Source organism: Oncorhynchus mykiss, chromosome 30 (genome assembly GCF_057628025.1).
Source record: "Oncorhynchus mykiss isolate SJ-2025 chromosome 30, ASM5762802v1, whole genome shotgun sequence".
Classification (NCBI taxonomy): domain Eukaryota; kingdom Metazoa; phylum Chordata; class Actinopteri; order Salmoniformes; family Salmonidae; genus Oncorhynchus; species Oncorhynchus mykiss.
The window spans coordinates 3992389-4012659 of record NC_143051.1 but is presented as its reverse complement, the minus strand read 5'-3'; the positions used below and the strand labels follow the sequence as shown (position 1 = coordinate 4012659).

Genomic DNA, 20271 nt, shown 5'->3' with positions numbered 1-20271 from the left:
AGAACCCTCTCTCCGTGCTTCACACTTCACAGGTTTCCTCTCTTCCGTGCGCTCCAGCTCTCTCATGGGGGGTTGCCGTGGTTACAGATAAGACGGATGTTTGACAGGACCCTGGGCTCCAGTTGCCCCGCACCCATTCCCTCCTGTGTGAACACTCTCACACAGCTAGCCGGACGCTGCCGCTAACAAATACCACGTCACACTCTCACACACACACACACACACACACACACACAACCACACACACACACACACACACACACACACACTGTCTTTACCAGTCTTACCAGCTCAAAAACTAAGCCATAGCATGTCTCTGGAGAGACAGACAGAGCCAAGGGCCACAGTAACAATTGTGTTTTTTTTGTTTTTAAATTCTCTCCTGATAGGAGAGAAGAAAGTGTTCCCAGTGTGAAATGTTTAACACAAATCTTAATTAATACGATTGAATCTAATTCAATTTAATCAACTTCACCGTTGCTTCGACTTGCATCATCCAACCTATGCTCTTCCCCGAAGAATTACAGTCGTAAGTCATAATACCATGAAACATTTTGTAGTGTTTCTGAAAGGTGTTCTATTGTAGCTGTCTGCATGTTCCCATAAGCTGAATGTAACATCAAAACAACACACCATATTTCTCTGTCTGCATTTGTATTGTTATAGTACTGGTCTGGGCGACATTTGTGTTACTTTTTTTTTTTACAAACAATTTGAATTATGAGTTACAGTTACCATTCCTGTTTCAAAACCTTCTCTCTCTGCTCCTTCTCTCTCTGATTCTTCTCTCTCTGATTCTTCTCTCTCTGCTCCTTCTCTCTCTGCTCCTTCTCTCTCTGCTCCTTCTCTCTCTGATTCTTCTCTCTCTGCTCCTTCTCTCTATGCTCCTTCTCTCTCTGCTCGTCCTCTCTCTGCTCCTTCTCTCTCTGCTCTTTCTCTCTCTGCTCCTTCTCTCTCTGATTCTTCTCTCTCTGCTCCTTCTCTCTATGCTCCTTCTCTCTCTGCTCCTTCTCTCTCTGCTCCTTCTCTCTCTGCTCCTTCTCTCTCTGCTCGTCCTCTCTCTGCTCCTTCTCTCTCTGCTCGTTCTCTCTCTGCTCCTTCTCTCTCTGCTCCTTCTCTCTCTGATTCTTCTCTCTCTGCTCCTTCTCTCTATGCTCCTCTCTCTGCTCCTTCTCTCTCTGCTCCTTCTCTCTCTGCTCCTTCTCTCTCTGCTCCTTCTCTCTCAGCTCCTTCTCTCTCTGCTCCTTCTCTCAGCTCCTTCTCTCTCTGCTCCTTCTCTCTCAGCTCCTTCTCTCTCTGCTCCTTCTCTCTCAGCTCCTTCTCTCAGCTCCTTCTCTCTCAGCTCCTTCTCTCTCTCCTTCTCTGTATGTCTGTTGGTCTGTCTGTGGGTCGGTCTGTAATCCTAACCTGTGTCTCTCTCCTTCTCGCTCTCCCACAGCGGATGATGGTTGTGGGGGTACGTTGCGAGGCCAGAGCGGTGTGATCACCAGCCCCAACTACCCAGGGGAGTACAGCAACAATGCAGACTGTACCTGGACCGTCCTGGCTGAGCCTGGAGACACCATCGCCCTGGTCTTCTCTGACTTTACACTGGAGGACGACTATGACCTGCTGGAGGTCAGCGGCACAGACGGCTCCTCTCAGTGGTGAGTACCCAGCCGGGGTGCTTCCATGTGGGGGAGGGATTGGGATGGGGTGGGGTATGGTGGTTTATGGTCGGTAAACTGCTGGAGGTCAGGTTGTCTCAGTGGTGAGTACCCAGCCGGGGTGCTTCCATGTGGGGGAGGGATTGGGATGGGGTGGGGTATGGTGGTTTATGGTCGGTAAACTGCTGGAGGTCAGGTTGTCTCAGTGGTGAGACCCAGCCAGAGGGGGATGTTTTCTGGGGAGCAGATGGTTAGAGGGTGGGGCTTGTTGCTGTTTTCTGGGGAGCAGATGGTTAGAGGGTGGGGCTTGGTGCTGTTTTCTGGGGAGCAGATGGTTAGAGGGTGGGGCTTGGTGCTGTTTTCTGGGGAGCAGATGGTTAGAGGGTGGGGCTTGGTGCTGTTTTCTGGGGAGCAGATGGTTAGAGGGTGGGGCTTGGTGCTGTTTTCTGGGGAGCAGATAGTTAGAGGGTGGGGCTTGGTGCTGTTTTCTGGGGAGCAGATGGTTAGAGGGTGGGGCTTGGTGCTGTTTTCTGGGGAGCAGATGGTTAGAGGGTGGGGCTTGGTGCTGTTTTCTGGGGAGCTGATGGTTAGAGGGTGGGGCTTGGTGCTGTTTTCTGGGGAGCAGATGGTTAGAGGGTGGGGCTTGGTGCTGTTTTCTGGGGAGCAGATGGTTAGAGGGTGGGGCTTGGTGCTGTTTTCTGGGGAGCAGATGGCTAGAGGGTGGGGCTTGGTGATGTTTTCTGGGGAGCAGATGGTTAGAGGGTGGGGCTTGGTGCTGTTTTCTGGGGAGCAGATGGTTAGAGGGTGGGGCTTGGTGCTGTTTTCTGGGGAGCAGATGGTTAGAGGGTGGGGCTTGGTGATGTTTTCTGGGGAGCAGATGGTTAGAGGGTGGGGCTTGGTGCTGTTTTCTGGGGAGCAGATGGTTGGAGGGTGGGGCTTGGTGCTGGTTAAAACATTTACTATGACCTTTGACCTTTCAGGAAATTGGCATGTCCTGTCTCAGTCTTTGTTTGGTTTTTATTTTTTATTTTTTATCTTGAATAAGATGTGATGAGCGATTACTAGTGAGCTTACTGCTCTATCATAACTATAATGCTGCGTGTATCTGATTGCGTATATCTGATTGTGTGATTCTGATTGCGTGTATCTGTTGCGTGTATCTGTTGCGTGTATCTGATTGCTTGTATCTGATTGCGTGTATCTGCCTGCGTGTATCTGATTGCGTGTATCTGATTGCGTGTATCTGATTGCGTGTATCTGATTGCGTGTATCTGATTGCGTGTATCTGAATGCTAAAGCCGTGTGTTCATGTGTTCTTCTATTCAGTACTTTTTTGTTCTCTTCTGAAAGGTGATGCTCTTGTCTCACGGGCTCATGAGACGTCTCATTGTCCAACATGTTGATTTGCTGTTGGAGTAGGAATGGACGGATCTGGTTGGCTACTGAGCTGTGGCTGTGTGTTGGGGAGTAGCAGTGTGATGAAGCTCTGTTCTGGATGTAATTAACTAACGTGATTCAAGATGATGGAGACGACAGACCCGGGTTACTTCTACCCAACTTTGCAGTTTTTTTTTTGTTGTTTAATAATAATTCCCACAGTGGTGTCAAGTTGGCTGGATGTCCTTTGGATGGTGGATCGTTCTTGATACACACTTGATAAACTGTTGAGGGTGAAAAACCCAGCAGCGTTGCAGTTCTTAACACAAACCGGTGCGCCTGGCACCTACTACCGTAACCCTGTTCAAAGGCACTTAAATATTTTGTCTTGCTCATTCACCCTCTGAATGACACACAATCCATGTCTCAAGTGTCTCAAGGCTTGAACATCCTTCTTTAACCCACGTCTCCTCCCCTTCATCTACACTGATTGAAGTGGTTTTAACAAGTGACATCAATAAGGGATCATAGCTTTCACCTGGATTCACCTGGTCAGTCTATGTCATGCAAAGAGCAGGTGTTCTTCATGTTTATTTGACTTGCACTAAATCATGACATGAGGTCTCTGCACCTACAGTATGTGAAAAGGCAGAGCCATTCTGAAAGCAGTAACTTGGAACAGAGGAATGAATTGGACTGGATCTGAACAGACACTTAACTAAGAACTGAGTCACACATCAAAGCGATGCTCTCATTCTGTCACTCTCACATGGCCATTGATAGAGAATAGCTGTTTCCCAAACTCCCCGAAAAAAAAACACCGAATACACTGCATATGTGATGTCATCAGACCTTGGTCCTCTTTTATGCTGGATTGTGATTGGCTCTAAGTTGTCAGCTCTGTTCCCTGAGCTCTCTTCTCAATGAGTCTGCTTCTGTGGTGATTGTTGCCGGGGACCGCCCCTGTGGCGTTGCATTACACTCTTAGGAGAGAGAGAGAGAGAGAGAGAGAGAGAGAGAGAGAGAGAGAGAGAGAGAGAGAGAGAGACAGAGAGAGAGAGACACAGAGAGAGACAGAGAGAGAGACACAGAGAGAGAGAGAGAGAGAGACAGAGAGAGAGACAGAGAGAGACACAGAGAGAGAGAGAGAGAGAGACAGAGAGAGTGAGAGAATATGGAGGAGAGAGAGAAAATGATACATGAGGGAGGAGTGACATTTGTTGGCACGCAATGCGGAACGTATCACACTTGATGATGCACTTTGCAGGCGACAGGCGAGACAGGTAGCACTGGGGACAGGGTTGTCACTAGTTACCACAGCCAGTCATAATTATGATGAAACCCCACCTATTTCTACATTTTCTCTTATTAAAATCATATTTTAAACCCATCCCTAACCTTAATCTTCATTTAAACCACACTGCTAAACATATACCTAACCCTAACCTTAAATTAAAATAACAATATAGGCTTTTTGTTTGTGCTAACTAGTGAGAACATGGGAACAAGGCTAGAGGGCTCATACTGTGCCGGAACAAGGAACCTCTGAAATGTCTGACTTGTTTAATGAACCTGTTGTAGATATACACGTGTCACTTTCAACCAGCTAACAAGTCGAACATTTCTGAGTTTTACTAGTTCTGTCAAGCAGGTGAACGTGGAACAGGCTGTCAGTGTTCCATCCATCAGTGTTCCATCCATCAGTGTTCCATCCATCAGTGTTCTATCCATCAGTGTTCTATCCATCAGTGTTCCATCCATCAGTGTTCCATCCATCAGTGTTCCATCCATCAGTGTTCCATCCATCAGTGTTCTATCCATCAGTGTTCCATCCATCAGTGTTCTATCCATCAGTGTTCCATCCATCAGTGTTCTATCCATCAGTGTTTCATCCATCAGTGTTCCATCCATCAGTGTTCCATCCATCAGTGTTCTATCCATCAGTGTTTCATCCATCAGTGTTCCATCCATCAGTGTTCCATCCATCAGTGTTCTATCCATCAGTGTTCCATCCATCAGTGTTCTATCCATCAGTGTTCTATCCATCAGTGTTCCATCCATCAGTGTTCCATCCATCAGTGTTCCATCCATCAGTGTTCTATCCATCAGTGTTCTATCCATCAGTGTTCCATCCATCAGTGTTCTATCCATCAGTGTTCCATCCATCAGTGTTCTATCCATCAGTGTTCCATCCATCAGTGTTCTATCCATCAGTGTTCTATCCATCAGTGTTCTATCCATCAGTGTTCCATCCATCAGTGTTCTATCCATCAGTGTTCTATCCATCAGTGTTCTATCCATCAGTGTTCTATCCATCAGTGTTCCATCCATCAGTGTTCCATCCATCAGTGTTCCATCCATCAGTGTTCTATCCATCAGTGTTCTATCCATCAGTGTTCCATCCATCAGTGTTCTATCCATCAGTGTTCCATCCATCAGTGTTCTATCCATCAGTGTTCCATCCATCAGTGTTCCATCCATCAGTGTTCCATCCATCAGTGTTCCATCCATCAATGTTCTATCCATCAGTGTTCCATCCATCAGTGTTCCATCCATCAGTGTTCTATCCATCAGTGTTCCATCCATCAGTGTTCCATCCATCAGTGTTCCATCCATCAGTGTTCCATCCATCAGTGTTCTATCCATCAGTGTTCCATCCATCAGTGTTCCATGCAGCCTCGCCCAGACAACTTGCATCATCCAAAATTACAGACGTTTGTAAAACCACAAGTAAACACGTTGTCATAATGTCGTTTCCTATGAACTAAAACTCCTGGGACTTATTTATGATATTCATCAGGAGAAAGAAACGGATCATTCAATCTAATGTTTTGTCCCAGCTAAGGTGTATTACACCATTACAGGTACCAGGCCTCAAAGAATAGAGTCAGTAAGTGGGAGGTGGAGGACTGTCCATGTTGGCCAGAGTAGAGACTGTAAGGGGGAGGTGGAGGACTGTCCATGTTGGCCAAAGTAGAGACAGTAAGGGGGATGTAGAGGACTGTCCATGTTGGCCAGAGTAGAAACATTAAGGGGGAGGTAGAGGACTGTCCCTGTTGGCCAGAGTAGAGACAGTAAGGGGGAGGTAGAGGACTGTCCCTGTTGGCCAGAGTAGAGACAGTAAGGGGTATGTAGAGGACTGTCCCTGTTGGCCAGAGTAGAGACAGTAAGGAGGAGGTAGAGGACTGTCCATGTTGGCCAGAGTAGAGACTGTAAGGGGGATGTAGAGGACTGTCCCATGTTGGCCAGAGTAGAGCCTGTAAGGGGATGTAGAGGACTGTCCCTGTTGGCCAGAGTAGAGAAAGTAAGGGGGATGTAGAGGACTGTCCATGTTGGCCAGAGTAGAGACTGTAAGGGGGATGTAGAGGACTGTCCCTGTTGGCCAGAGTAGAGACAGTAAGGGGGATGTAGAGGACTGTACATGTTGGCCAGAGTAGAGACAGTAAGGGGGATGTAGAGGACTGTCCATGTTGGCCAGAGTAGAGACTGTAAGGGGGATGTAGAGGACTGTCCCTGTTGGCCAGAGTAGAGACAGTAAGGGGGATGTAGAGGACTGTCCATGTTGGCCAGAGTAGAGACAGTAAGGGGGATGTAGAGGACTGTCCCTGTTGGCCAGAGTAGAGACAGTAAGAGGGGAGGTAGAGGACTGTCCATGTTGGCCAGAGTAGAGACAGTAAGGGGGATGTAGAGGACTGTCCCTGTTGGCCAGAGTAGAGACAGTAAGGGGGATGTAGAGGACTGTCCATGTTGGCCAGAGTAGAGACAGTAAGGGGGGAGGTGGAGGACTGTCCATGTTGTCCAGAGTAGAGACTGTAAGGGTGAGGTAGAGGACTGTCCCTGTTGGCCAGAGTAGAGACAGTAAGGGTGAGGTAGAGGACTGTCCCTGTTGGCCAGAGTAGAGACAGTAAGGGGGAGGTAGAGGGCTGTCCCTGTTGGCCAGAGTAGAGACAGTAAAGGGTGAGGTAGAGGACTGTCCCTGTTGGCCAGAGTAGAGACAGTAAGGGTGAGGTAGAGGGCTGTCCCTGTTGGCCAGAGTAGAGACAGTAAGGGGGAGGTAGAGGGCTATCCCTGTTGGCCAGAGTAGAGACAGTAAGGGTGAGGTAGAGGACTGTCCCTGTTGGCCAGAGTAGAGACAGTAAGGGGGAGGTAGAGGACTGTCCATGTTGGCCAGAGTAGAGACAGTAAGGCTGAGGTAGAGGACTGTCCCTGTTGGCCAGAGTAGAGACAGTAAGGGTGAGGTAGAGGACTGTCCCTGTTGGCCAGAGTAGAGACAGTAAGGGGGAGGTAGAGGACTGTCCCTGTTGGCCAGAGTAGAGACAGTACGGGGGAGGTAGAGGGCTGTCCCTGTTGGCCAGAGTAGAGACAGTAAGGGTGAGGTAGAGGACTGTCCCTGTTGGCCAGAGTAGAGACAGTAAGGGGGATGTAGAGGACTGTCCCTGTTGGCCAGAGTAGAGACAGTAAAGGGGGAGGTAGAGGACTGTCCATGTTGGCCAGAGTAGAGACAGTAAGGGTGAGGTAGAGGACTGTCCCTGTTGGCCAGAGTAGAGACAGTAAGGGGGATGTAGAGGACTGTCCCTGTTGGCCAGAGTAGAGACAGTAAGGGTGAGGTAGAGGACTGTCCCTGTTGGCCAGAGTAGAGACAGTAAGGGTGAGGTAGAGGACTGTCCCTGTTGACCAGAGTAGAGACAGTAAGGGTGAGGTAGAGGACTGTCCCTGTTGGCCAGAGTAGAGACAGTAAGGGTGAGGTAGAGGACTGTCCCTGTTGGCCAGAGTAGAGACAGTAAGGGTGAGGTAGAGGACTGTCCCTGTTTGCCAGAGTAGAGACAGTAAGGGTGAGGTAGAGGACTGTCCCTGTTGGCCAGAGTAGAGACAGTAAGGGTGAGATAGAGGATTGTCCCTGTTGGCCAGAGTAGAGACAGTAAGGGTGAGGTAGAGGACTGTCCATGTTGGCCAGAGTAGAGACAGTAAGGGAGGAGGTAGAGGACTGTCCCTGTTGGCCAGAGTAGAGACAGTAAGGGCGAGGTAGAGGACTGTCCCTGTTGGCCAGAGTAGAGACAGTAAGGGGGAGGTAGAGGACTGTCCATGTTGGCCAGAGTAGAGACAGTAAGGGGGATGTAGAGGACTGTCCCTGTTGGCCAGAGTAGAGACTGTAAGGGGGAGGTAGAGGACTGTCCCTGTTGGCCAGAGTAGAGACAGTAAGGGTGAGGTAGAGGACTGTCCCTGTTGGCCAGAGTAGAGACAGTAAGGGGGATGTAGAGGACTGTCCCTGTTGGCCAGAGTAGAGACAGTAAAGGGGGAGGTAGAGGACTGTCCATGTTGGCCAGAGTAGAGACAGTAAGGGTGAGGTAGAGGACTGTCCCTGTTGGCCAGAGTAGAGACAGTAAGGGGGATGTAGAGGACTGTCCCTGTTGGCCAGAGTAGAGACAGTAAGGGGGATGTAGAGGACTGTCCATGTTGACCAGAGTAGAGACAGTAAGGGGGGAGGTAGAGGACTGTCCCTGTTGACCAGAGTAGAGACAGTAAGGGGGTGGTAGAGGACTGTCCCTGTTGGCCAGAGTAGAGACAGTAAGGGGGGAGGTAGAGGACTGTCCATGTTGGCCAGAGTAGAGACAGTAAGGGTGAGGTAGAGGACTGTCCCTGTTGGCCAGAGTAGAGACAGTAAGGGGGAGGTAGAGGACTGTCCCTGTTGACCAAAGTAGAGACAGTAAGGGGGGAGGTAGAGGACTGTCCCTGTTGGCCAGAGTAGAGACAGTAAGGGGGAGGTAGAGGACTGTCCCTGTTGACCAGAGTAGAGACAGTAAGGGGGGAGGTAGAGGACTGTCCCTGTTGACCAGAGTAGAGACATTAAGGGGGAGGTAGAGGGCTGTCCATGTTGGCCAGAGTAGAGACAGTAAGGGGGAGGTAGAGGACTGTCCCTGTTGACCAGAGTAGAGACTGTAAGGGGGAGGTAGAGGACTGTCCCTGTTGGCCAGAGTAGAGACAGTAAGGGTGAGGTAGAGGACTGTCCCTGTTGGCCAGAGTAGAGACAGTAAGGGGGATGTAGAGGACTGTCCCTGTTGGCCAGAGTAGAGACAGTAAAGGGGGAGGTAGAGGACTGTCCATGTTGGCCAGAGTAGAGACAGTAAGGGTGAGGTAGAGGACTGTCCCTGTTGGCCAGAGTAGAGACAGTAAGGGGGATGTAGAGGACTGTCCCTGTTGGCCAGAGTAGAGACAGTAAGGGGGATGTAGAGGACTGTCCATGTTGACCAGAGTAGAGACAGTAAGGGGGGAGGTAGAGGACTGTCCCTGTTGACCAGAGTAGAGACAGTAAGGGGGTGGTAGAGGACTGTCCCTGTTGGCCAGAGTAGAGACAGTAAGGGGGGAGGTAGAGGACTGTCCATGTTGGCCAGAGTAGAGACAGTAAGGGTGAGGTAGAGGACTGTCCCTGTTGGCCAGAGTAGAGACAGTAAGGGGGAGGTAGAGGACTGTCCCTGTTGACCAAAGTAGAGACAGTAAGGGGGGAGGTAGAGGACTGTCCCTGTTGGCCAGAGTAGAGACAGTAAGGGGGAGGTAGAAGACTGTCCCTGTTGACCAGAGTAGAGACAGTAAGGGGGGAGGTAGAGGACTGTCCCTGTTGACCAGAGTAGAGACATTAAGGGGGAGGTAGAGGGCTGTCCATGTTGGCCAGAGTAGAGACAGTAAGGGGGAGGTAGAGGACTGTCCCTGTTGACCAGAGTAGAGACAGTAAGGGGGGATGTAGAGGACTGTCCCTGTTGGCCAGAGTAGAGACAGTAAGGGGGGAGGTAGAGGACTGTCCCTGTTGACCAGAGTAGAGACAGTAAGGGGGGAGGTAGAGGACTGTCCCTGTTGGCCAGAGTAGAGACAGTAAGGGGGGAGGTAGAGGACTGTCCCTGTTGACCAGAGTAGAGACAGTAAGGGGGGAGGTAGAGGACTGTCCCTGTTGACCAGAGTAGAGACAGTAAGGGGGGAGGTAGAGGACTGTCCCTGTTGACCAGAGTAGAGACAGTAAGGGGGGAGGTAGAGGACTGTCCCTGTTGGCCAGAGTAGAGACAGTAAGGGGGGAGGTAGAGGACTGTCCCTGTTGACCAGAGTAGAGACAGTAAGGGGGGAGGTAGAGGACTGTCCCTGTTGACCAGAGTAGAGACTGTAAGGGGGAGGTAGAGGACTGTCCCTGTTGACCAGAGTAGAGACAGTAAGGGGGGAGGTAGAGGACTGTCCCTGTTGACCAGAGTAGAGACAGTAAGGGGGGAGGTAGAGGACTGTCCCTGTTGACCAGAGTAGAGACAGTAAGGGGGAGGTAGAGGACTGTCCCTGTTGACCAGAGTAGAGACAGTAAGGGGGGAGGTAGAGGACTGTCCCTGTTGACCAGAGTAGAGACAGTAAGGGGGGAGGTAGAGGACTGTCCCTGTTGACCAGAGTAGAGACAGTAAGGGGGAGGTAGAGGACTGTCCCTGTTGACCAGAGTAGAGACAGTAAGGGGGGAGGTAGAGGACTGTCCCTGTTGACCAGAGTAGAGACAGTAAGGGGGATGTAGAGGACTGTCCCTGTTGGCCAGAGTAGAGACAGTAAGGGGGGAGGTAGAGGACTGTCCCTGTTGACCAGAGTAGAGACAGTAAGGGGGAGGTAGAGGGCTGTCCCTGTTGGCCAGAGTAGAGACAGTAAGGGGGATGTAGAGGACTGTCCCTGTTGGCCAGAGTAGAGACAGTAAGGGGGGAGGTAGAGGACTGTCCCTGTTGACCAGAGTAGAGACAGTAAGGGGGAGGTAGAGGACTGTCCCTGTTGACCAGAGTAGAGACAGTAAGGGGGGAGGTAGAGGACTGTCCCTGTTGGCCAGAGTAGAGACAGTAAGGGGGGAGGTAGAGGACTGTCCCTGTTGACCAGAGTAGAGACAGTAAGGGGGAGGTAGAGGGCTGTCCCTGTTGGCCAGAGTAGAGACAGTAAGGGTGAGGTAGAGGACTGTCCCTGTTGGCCAGAGTAGAGACAGTAAGGGGGAGGTAGAGGACTGTCCCTGTTGACCAGAGTAGAGACAGTAAAGGGGGAGGTAGAGGACTGTCCATGTTGGCCAGAGTAGAGACAGTAAGGGGGAGGTAGAGGACTGTCCCTGTTGGCCAGAGTAGAGACAGTAAGGGGGGAGGTAGAGGACTGTCCATGTTGGCCAGAGTAGAGACAGTAAGGGGGGAGGTAGAGGACTGTCCATGTTGGCCAGAGTAGAGACAGTAAGGGGGAGGTAGAGGACTGTCCCTGTTGGCCAGAGTAGAGACAGTAAGGGGGGAGGTAGAGGACTGTCCCTGTTGACCAGAGTAGAGACAGTAAGGGGGAGGTAGAGGACTGTCCCTGTTGACCAGAGTAGAGACAGTAAGGGGGGAGGTAGAGGACTGTCCCTGTTGGCCAGAGTAGAGACAGTAAGGGGGGAGGTAGAGGACTGTCCCTGTTGACCAGAGTAGAGACAGTAAGGGGGGAGGTAGAGGACTGTCCCTGTTGGCCAGAGTAGAGACAGTAAGGGGGGAGGTAGAGGACTGTCCCTGTTGGCCAGAGTAGAGACAGTAAGGGGGGAGGTAGAGGACTGTCCCTGTTGGCCAGAGTAGAGACAGTAAGGGGGGAGGTAGAGGACTGTCCCTGTTGACCAGAGTAGAGACAGTAAGGGGGGAGGTAGAGGACTGTCCCTGTTGGCCAGAGTAGAGACAGTAAGGGGGGAGGTAGAGGACTGTCCCTGTTGGCCAGAGTAGAGACAGTAAGGGGGGAGGTAGAGGACTGTCCCTGTTGGCCAGAGTAGAGACAGTAAGGGGGGAGGTAGAGGACTGTCCCTGTTGACCAGAGTAGAGACAGTAAGGGGGGAGGTAGAGGACTGTCCCTGTTGGCCAGAGTAGAGACAGTAAGGGGGGAGGTAGAGGACTGTCCCTGTTGGCCAGAGTAGAGACAGTAAGGGGGATGTAGAGGACTGTCCCTGTTGACCAGAGTAGAGACAGTAAGGGGGAGGTAGAGGACTGTCCCTGTTGGCCAGAGTAGAGACAGTAAGGGGGGAGGTAGAGGACTGTCCCTGTTGACCAGAGTAGAGACAGTAAGGGGGGAGGTAGAGGACTGTCCCTGTTGGCCAGAGTAGAGACATTAAGGGGGAGGTAGAGGGCTGTCCATGTTGGCCAGAGTAGAGACAGTAAGGGGGATGTAGAGGGCTGTCCCTGTTGGCCAGAGTAGAGACAGTAAGGGGGGTGGTAGAGGACTGTCCCTGTTGGCCAGAGTAGAGACAGTAAGGGGGGAGGTAGAGGACTGTCCCTGTTGGCCAGAGTAGAGACAGTAAGGGGGGAGGTAGAGGACTGTCCCTGTTGACCAGAGTAGAGACAGTAAGGGGGGAGGTAGAGGACTGTCCCTGTTGGCCAGAGTAGAGACAGTAAGGGGGAGGTAGAGGACTGTCCATGTTGGCCAGAGTAGAGACAGTAAGGGTGAGGTAGAGGACTGTCCCTGTTGGCCAGAGTAGAGACAGTAAGGGGGATGTAGAGGACTGTCCCTGTTGGCCAGAGTAGAGACAGTAAGGGTGAGGTAGAGGACTGTCCATGTTGACCAGAGTAGAGACAGTAAGGGGGGAGGTAGAGGACTGTCCCTGTTGGCCAGAGTAGAGACAGTAAGGGGGGAGGTAGAGGACTGTCCCTGTTGACCAGAGTAGAGACAGTAAGGGGGGAGGTAGAGGACTGTCCCTGTTGACCAGAGTAGAGACAGTAAGGGGGAGGTAGAGGACTGTCCCTGTTGACCAGAGTAGAGACAGTAGGGGGGAGGTAGAGGACTGTCCCTGTTGGCCAGAGTAGAGACAGTAAGGGGGGAGGTAGAGGACTGTCCCTGTTGGCCAGAGTAGAGACAGTAAGGGGGATGTTGAGGACTGTCCATGTTGACCAGAGTAGAGACAGTAAGGGGGGAGGTAGAGGACTGTCCCTGTTGGCCAGAGTAGAGACAGTAAGGGGGGAGGTAGAGGACTGTCCCTGTTGGCCAGAGTAGAGACAGTAAGGGGGGAGGTAGAGGACTGTCCCTGTTGGCCAGAGTAGAGACAGTAAGGGGGGAGGTAGAGGACTGTCCCTGTTGGCCAGAGTAGAGACAGTAAGGGGGGAGGTAGAGGACTGTCCCTGTTGACCAGAGTAGAGACAGTAAGGGGGGAGGTAGAGGACTGTCCCTGTTGACCAGAGTAGAGACAGTAAGGGGGGAGGTAGAGGACTGTCCCTGTTGACCAGAGTAGAGACAGTAAGGGGGGAGGTAGAGGACTGTCCCTGTTGACCAGAGTAGAGACAGTAAAGGGGGAGGTAGAGGACTGTCCCTGTTGACCAGAGTAGAGACAGTAAAGGGGGGAGGTAGAGGACTGTCCCTGTTGACCAGAGTAGAGACAGTAAGGGGGGAGGTAGAGGACTGTCCATGTTGACCAGAGTAGAGACAGTAAGGGGGAGGTAGAGGACTGTCCCTGTTGGCCAGAATAGAGACAGTAAGGGGGGAGGTAGAGGACTGTCCCTGTTGACCAGAGTAGAGACAGTAAGGGGGAGGTAGAGGACTGTCCATGTTGGCCAGAGTAGAGACAGTAAGGGGGGAGGTAGAGGACTGTCCCTGTTGACCAGAGTAGAGACAGTAAGGGGGAGGTAGAGGACTGTCCCTGTTGACCAGAGTAGAGACAGTAAGGGGGGAGGTAAAGGACTGTCCCTGTTGACCAGAGTAGAGACAGTAAGGGGGAGGTAGAGGACTGTCCATGTTGGCCAGAGTAGAGACAGTAAGGGGGGAGGTAGAGGACTGTCCCTGTTGGCCAGAGTAGAGACAGTAAGGGGGGAGGTAGAGGACTGTCCCTGTTGACCAGAGTAGAGACAGTAAGGGGGGAGGTAGAGGACTGTCCCTGTTGGCCAGAGTAGAGACAGTAAGGGTGGAGGTAGAGGACTGTCCCTGTTGACCAGAGTAGAGACAGTAAGGGGGAGGTAGAGGACTGTCCCTGTTGGCCAGAGTAGAGACAGTAAGGGGGAGGTAGAGGACTGTCCCTGTTGGCCAGAGTAGAGACAGTAAAGGGGGAGGTAGAGGACTGTCCCTGTTGACCAGAGTAGAGACAGTAAGGGGGGAGGTAGTGGACTGTTCCTGTTGACCAGAGTAGAGACAGTAATGGGGGAGGTAGAGGACTGTCCCTGTTGTCCAGAGTAGAGACAGTAAGGGGGGAGGTAGAGGACTGTCCCTGTTGGCCAGAGTAGAGACAGTAAGGGGGGAGGTAGAGGACTGTCCATGTTGACCAGAGTAGAGACAGTAAGGGGGGAGGTAGAGGACTGTCCCTGTTGGCCAGAGTAGAGACAGTAAGGGGGGAGGTAGAGGACTGTCCCTGTTGACCAGAGTAGAGACAGTAAGGGGGGAGGTAGAGGACTGTCCCTGTTGACCAGAGTAGAGACAGTAAGGGGGTGGTAGAGGACTGTCCCTGTTGGCCAGAGTAGAGACAGTAAGGGGGGAGGTAGAGGACTGTCCCTGTTGGCCAGAGTAGAGACAGTAAGGGGGGAGGTAGAGGACTGTCCCTGTTGACCAGAGTAGAGACAGTAAGGGGGGAGGTAGAGGACTGTCCCTGTTGACCAGAGTAGAGACAGTAAGGGGGGAGGTAGAGGACTGTCCCTGTTGGCCAGAGTAGAGACAGTAAGGGGGGAGGTAGAGGACTGTCCCTGTTGACCAGAGTAGAGACAGTAAGGGGGGAGGTAGAGGACTGTCCCTGTTGACCAGAGTAGAGACAGTAAGGGGGTGGTAGAGGACTGTCCCTGTTGGCCAGAGTAGAGACAGTAAGGGGGGAGGTAGAGGACTGTCCCTGTTGGCCAGAGTAGAGACAGTAAGGGGGGAGGTAGAGGACTGTCCCTGTTGACCAGAGTAGAGACAGTAAGGGGGGAGGTAGAGGACTGTCCCTGTTGACCAGAGTAGAGACAGTAAGGGGGGAGGTAGAGGACTGTCCCTGTGTAAATAGTGATGGGAACCGTTATTCCAATATTCCAAAATCAGAACGGAGGACACCAGTATTTGATTACTTGCGAGAGTATTCATATTTTTAAAAATATAAACGTAACATGCAGAAATGAACTGGGAAAACAAAAATATAAATATGTTGGTCAAATATATCTTTAAGAAAAGGTAGGGGGGTGCATCAGAAAACCAGCCAGGTTCTGGTTTGACCACACAATTCAAATCACATTTTATTTGTTACATGCACAGGATACAACAGGTGTGGACCTTACTGTGAAATGTTTACTTACAAGCCCTTATCAACCAACAATGCAGTTCAAGAAATAGTTACAAATATTTAGTAAATAAATTAAAGTAACACAAGAATTGTACTTAATAGTGATGAGGCCCTACACAGGGTATTACGGTACAGAGTCAATGTGGAGGCTATATACAGGGTATTACGGTACAGAGTCAATGTGGAGGCTATATGCAGGGTATTATGGTACAGAGTCAATGTGGAGGCTATATACAGGGGGTACCGGTACAGAGTCAATGTGGAGGCTATATACAGGGTGTACCTGTACAGAGTCAATGTAGAGGCTATATACAGGGTATTACGGTACAGAGTCAATGTGGAGGCTATATACAGGGTATTACGGTACAGAGTCAATGTGGAGGCTATATACAGGGTATTATGGTACAGAGTCAATGTGGAGGCTATATACAGGGTATTACGGTACAGAGTCAATGTGGAGGCTTTATACAGGGTGTTACGGTACAGAGTCAATGTGGAGGCTATACACAGGGGGTACCGGTACAGAGTCAATGTGGAGGCTATATACAGGGTGTTACGGTACAGAGTCAATGTGGAGGCTATATACAGGGGGTACCGGTACAGAGTCAATGTGGAGGCTATATACAGGGGGTACCGGTACAGAGTCAATGTGGAGGCTATATACAGGGTATTACGGTACAGAGTCAATGTGGAGGCTATATACAGGGTGTTACGGTACAGAGTCAATGTGGAGGCTATATACAGGGTATTACGGTACAGAGTCAATGTGGAGGCTATATACAGGGGGTACCGGTACAGAGTCAATGTGCGGGGGTACGTGTTAGAGGTCATTTGTAAAGACAATAAACAGTGAGTATCATTCCAGTCCCTCTTTCCTGAGGCAACACATTATTCTACCATTACAGTGTCTCTAACCAGAGGGAACACATTATTCTACCATTACAGTGTCTCTAACCTGAGGGAACACATTATTCTACCATTACAGTGTCTCTAACCAGAGGGAACACATTATTCTACCATTACAGTGTCTCTAACCAGAGGGAACACATTATTCTACCATTACAGTGTCTCTAACCAGAGGGAACACATTATTCTACCATTACAGTGTCTCTAACCAGAGGGAACACATTATTCTACCATTACAGTGTCTCTAACCTGAGGCAACACATTATTCTACCATTACAGTGTCTCTAACCTGAGGGAACACATTATTCTACCATTACAGTGTCTCTAACCTGAGGGAACACATTATTCTACCATTACAGTGTCTCTAACCTGAGGGAACACATCAATCTACCATTTATTTGCCTCTAACCCAAGAGAACACATTATTCTACTTTTACAGTGTTTATATCCATATTGACCCCCCCCCCCCACCCCACAATGTAAATAATTCCCAACACTAGCCAATTGAGACACACACACACACACACAGTCACATAAACACACACACAATGTAAATAACGCCCAACGCCAGCCAATATAGTGTCGAGTGCCGGGTGTGGATTCCTGATTAGCTCTCTTGGCACTAAGTGGACCTCACAGCCGTTTGACATGTAGTGTTGTTTTAGCCCGCTGACTTCTTCCTGTCGTACACTGGTGGGAACAGCACCAGATGCACAACAGTGAGGCGTTTAAGGGAATGAAAGGAAGGAAAAGCTTGGGACTTACTGTAATGTATTTTTATAGGACTGGGTAAGTGGGGGGGTTGACTGTCTGACTTTTCCTTTGACATGTCATTCCTTCTGTGTTTTAATAGGTTCGTTGAATGATCGTTATAGCAAATGATTTCATGTTGATTTATAAGCACCTTGTATTAAGTGACCTTCAAATGAAGCGAAGACAACGCTCGTTTAGTTGAGGTATCAGACTGCTTTGATGACTATGTGGATTCTAATAAATGGACTTGTTGTTTGCAAGGGGGTCGGACCATGTTCATCCGAGCAGATCAGATCAGGTCATATCGAGTTAGACATTGTAAAACTTTCATCTCGGTGAATTGTTGTGTCCTAACCCTTTTTCGTCTGATCATTTAGTTCTAAAAACAAATAACAAAGGGAGCCTTGAATAATTAAAACAAGGAAATAACCGCAAGATGTCGGCTAAAGCTGTAAGGAATACATGTGACGGCTGAACTATAAGTTGTTGTGTTGTTCCAAATGGTCAGATGATTTATTGTTGTTGATGTAATCTAACAGCACATGTTTGACACACATACTGTAATTAAAACGCAGCACTCACTCCTCCTACCCTCCTTCTCCTCCTCCTTCTTCTCCTCCTCCTTCTACTTCTACTCCTCCTTCTCCTCTTTCTCCTTCTCCTCCTCCTACCCTCCTTCTTCTCCTCCTCCTCCTTCTCCTCTTTCTCCTTCTCCTTATTTTCCTCCTCCTTCTCCTTCTCCTTCTTCTCCTTCTCCTCCTTCTTCTCCTTCTCCTCCTTCTCCTCCTCCTTCTTCTCCTCCTTCTTCTCCTCCTCCTTCTTCTCCTTCTCCTTCTTCTCCTTCTTCTCCTCCTTCTTCTCCTTCTCCTCCTCCTTCTTCTCCTTCTTCTCCTCCTTCTTCTTCTCCTTCTCCTCCTCCTTCTTCTCCTTCTTCTCCTCCTTCTTCTCCTTCTCCTTCTCCTCCTTCTTATTATCCTTCTCCTTCTTCTCCTTCTCCTTCTCCTCCTCCTTCTCCTTCTCCTTCTTCTCCTCCTCCTTCTCCTTCTCTCCTCCGCCTCCTCCTCCTCTTTCTCCTTCTCCTTCTCCTTCTTCTCATCCTCCTTCTCCTTCTCTCCTCCGCCTCCTCCTCCTCTTTCTCCTTCTCCTTATTTTCCTCCTCCTTCTCCTTCTCCTTCTTCTCCTTCTCCTCCTTCTTCTCCTTCTCCTCCTTCTCCTCCTCCTCTTTCTCCTTCTCCTTCTCCTTCTTCTCCTCCTCCTTCTCCTTCTCTCCTCCGCCTCCTCCTCCTCTTTCTCCTTCTCCTTCTCCTTCTTCTCCTCCTCCTTCTCCTTCTCTCCTCCGCCTCCTCCTCCTCTTTCTCCTTCTCCTTATTTTCCTCCTCCTTCTCCTTCTCCTTCTTCTCCTTCTCCTCCTTCTTCTCCTTCTCCTCCTTCTCCTCCTCCTCTTTCTCCTTCTCCTTCTCCTTCTTCTCCTCCTCCTTCTCCTTCTCTCCTCCGCCTCCTCCTCCTCTTTCTCCTTCTCCTTCTCCTTCTTCTCCTCCTCCTTCTCCTTCTCTCCTCCGCCTCCTCCTCCTCTTTCTCCTTCTCCTTCTCCTTCTTCTCCTCCTCCTTCTCCTTCTCTCCTCCGCCTCCTCCTCCTCTTTCTCCTTCTCCTTCTCCTTCTTCTCCTCCTCCTTCTCCTTCTCTCCTCCGCCTCCTCCTCCTCTTTCTCCTTCTCCTTCTTCTCCTCCTCCTTCTCCTTCTCTCCTCCGCCTCCTCCTCCTCTTTCTCCTTCTCCTTCTCCTTCTTCTCCTCCTCCTCCTCCTGTTTCTCCTTCTCCTTCTTCTCCTCCTTCTTCTCCTTCTCCTCCTTCTCCTCCTCCTCTTTCTCCTTCTCCTTCTCCTTCTTCTCCTCCTCCTTCTCCTTCTCTCCTCCGCCTCCTCCTCCTCTTTCTCCTTCTCCTTCTCCTTCTTCTCCTCCTCCTCCTCCTGTTTCTCCTTCTCCTTCTCCTTCTTCTCCTCCTCCTCCTCCTGTTTCTCCTTCTCCTTCTCCTTCTTCTCCTCCCCCTCCTCCTGTTTCTCCTTCTCCTTCTCCTTCTTCTCCTCCTCCTCCTCCTCTTTCTCCTTCTCCTTCTCCTTCTTCTCCTCCTCCTCCTCCTGTTTCTCCTCCTTCTCATTTTTCTTCTCCTTCTCCTCCTTATTGTTATTATCATTAAAATAATATAATTATTATTAAAGTCATATCATTATCATTGGTTAGTAGACTAGTAGACTAGTAGCCTTGTATCGAGCTGTAGTCCTAAGACCTGTAGTCCTAAGACCTGTAGTCCTAAGAGCTGTAGTACTAAGAGTTGTAGTCCTAAGAGTTGTAGTCCTAAGAGCTGTAGTACTAAGAGTTGTAGTCCTAAGAGCTGTAGTACTAAGAGTTGTAGTCCTAAGAGCTGTAGTCCTAAGAGCTGTAGTCCTAAGACCTGTAGTCCTAAGAGCTGTAATCCTAAGAGTTGTAGTTCTGAGACCTGTAGTCCTAAGAGCTGTAGTCCTAAGACCTGTAGTCCTAAGAGTTGTAGTCCTAAGAGCTGTAGTCCTAAGACCTGTAGTCCTAAGAGCTGTAATCCTAAGAGCTGTAGTCCTAAGACCTGTAGTCCTAAGAGTTGTAGTCCTAAGAGCTGTAGTACTAAGAGTTGTAGTCCTAAGAGCTGTAGTCCTAAGAGATGTAGTCCTAAGAGATGTAGTTCTTAGAGCTGTAGTCCTAAGAGCTGTAGTCCTAAGAGCTGTAGTCCTAAGAGATGTAGTTCTTAGAGCTGTAGTCCTAAGAGCTGTAGTTCTGAGAGCTGTAGTCCTAAGAGCTGTAGTTCTGAGAGCTGTAGTCCTAAGAGATGTAGTTCTTAGAGCTGTAGTCCTAAGAGTTGTAGTCCTAAGAGCTGTAGTCCTAAGAGTTGTAGTCCTAAGAGCTGAAGTCCTAAGAGTTGTAGTTCTGAGATCTGTAGTCCTAAGAGCTGTAGTCCTAAGAGCTGTAGTCCTAAGAGCTGTAGTCCTAAGAGTTGTAGTTCTGAGATCTGTAGTCCTAAGAGCTGTAGTCCTAAGAGTTGTAGTCCTAAGAGCTGTAGTCCTAAGAGTTGTAGTCCTAAGAGCTGTAGTACTAAGAGTTGTAGTTCTGAGAGCTGTAGTACTAAGAGTTGTAGTTCTGAGAGCTGTAGTCCTAAGAGCTGTAGTCCTAAGAGCTGTAGTCCTAAGAGTTGTAGTCCTAAGAGCTGTAGTCCTAAGAGCTGTAGTCCTAAGAGTTGTAGTCCTAAGAGCTGTAGTCCTAAGAGTTGTAGTCCTAAGAGCTGTAGTCCTAAGATCTGTAGTCCTAAGAGTTGTAGTCCTAAGAGCTGTAGTACTAAGAGTTGTAGTT

At 49.9% G+C, this 20271-nt stretch overlaps 1 protein-coding gene across 1 annotated transcript in view; it reads left to right on the top strand.

Moving 5' to 3' along the window:
- Positions 1–1173: 1173 nt before the first annotated feature.
- Positions 1174–20271, top strand: part of csmd2 (CUB and Sushi multiple domains 2) — a gene marked incomplete at its 5' end in the record, with an annotated part of 597374 nt that continues 578276 nt past the window's right edge. Inside the window, one exon of the mRNA XM_090227432.1 lies at positions 1174–1646. Coding sequence (XP_090083558.1) covers positions 1174–1646 — 473 coding nt within the window. The remainder of the gene's footprint in view (positions 1647–20271) is intronic.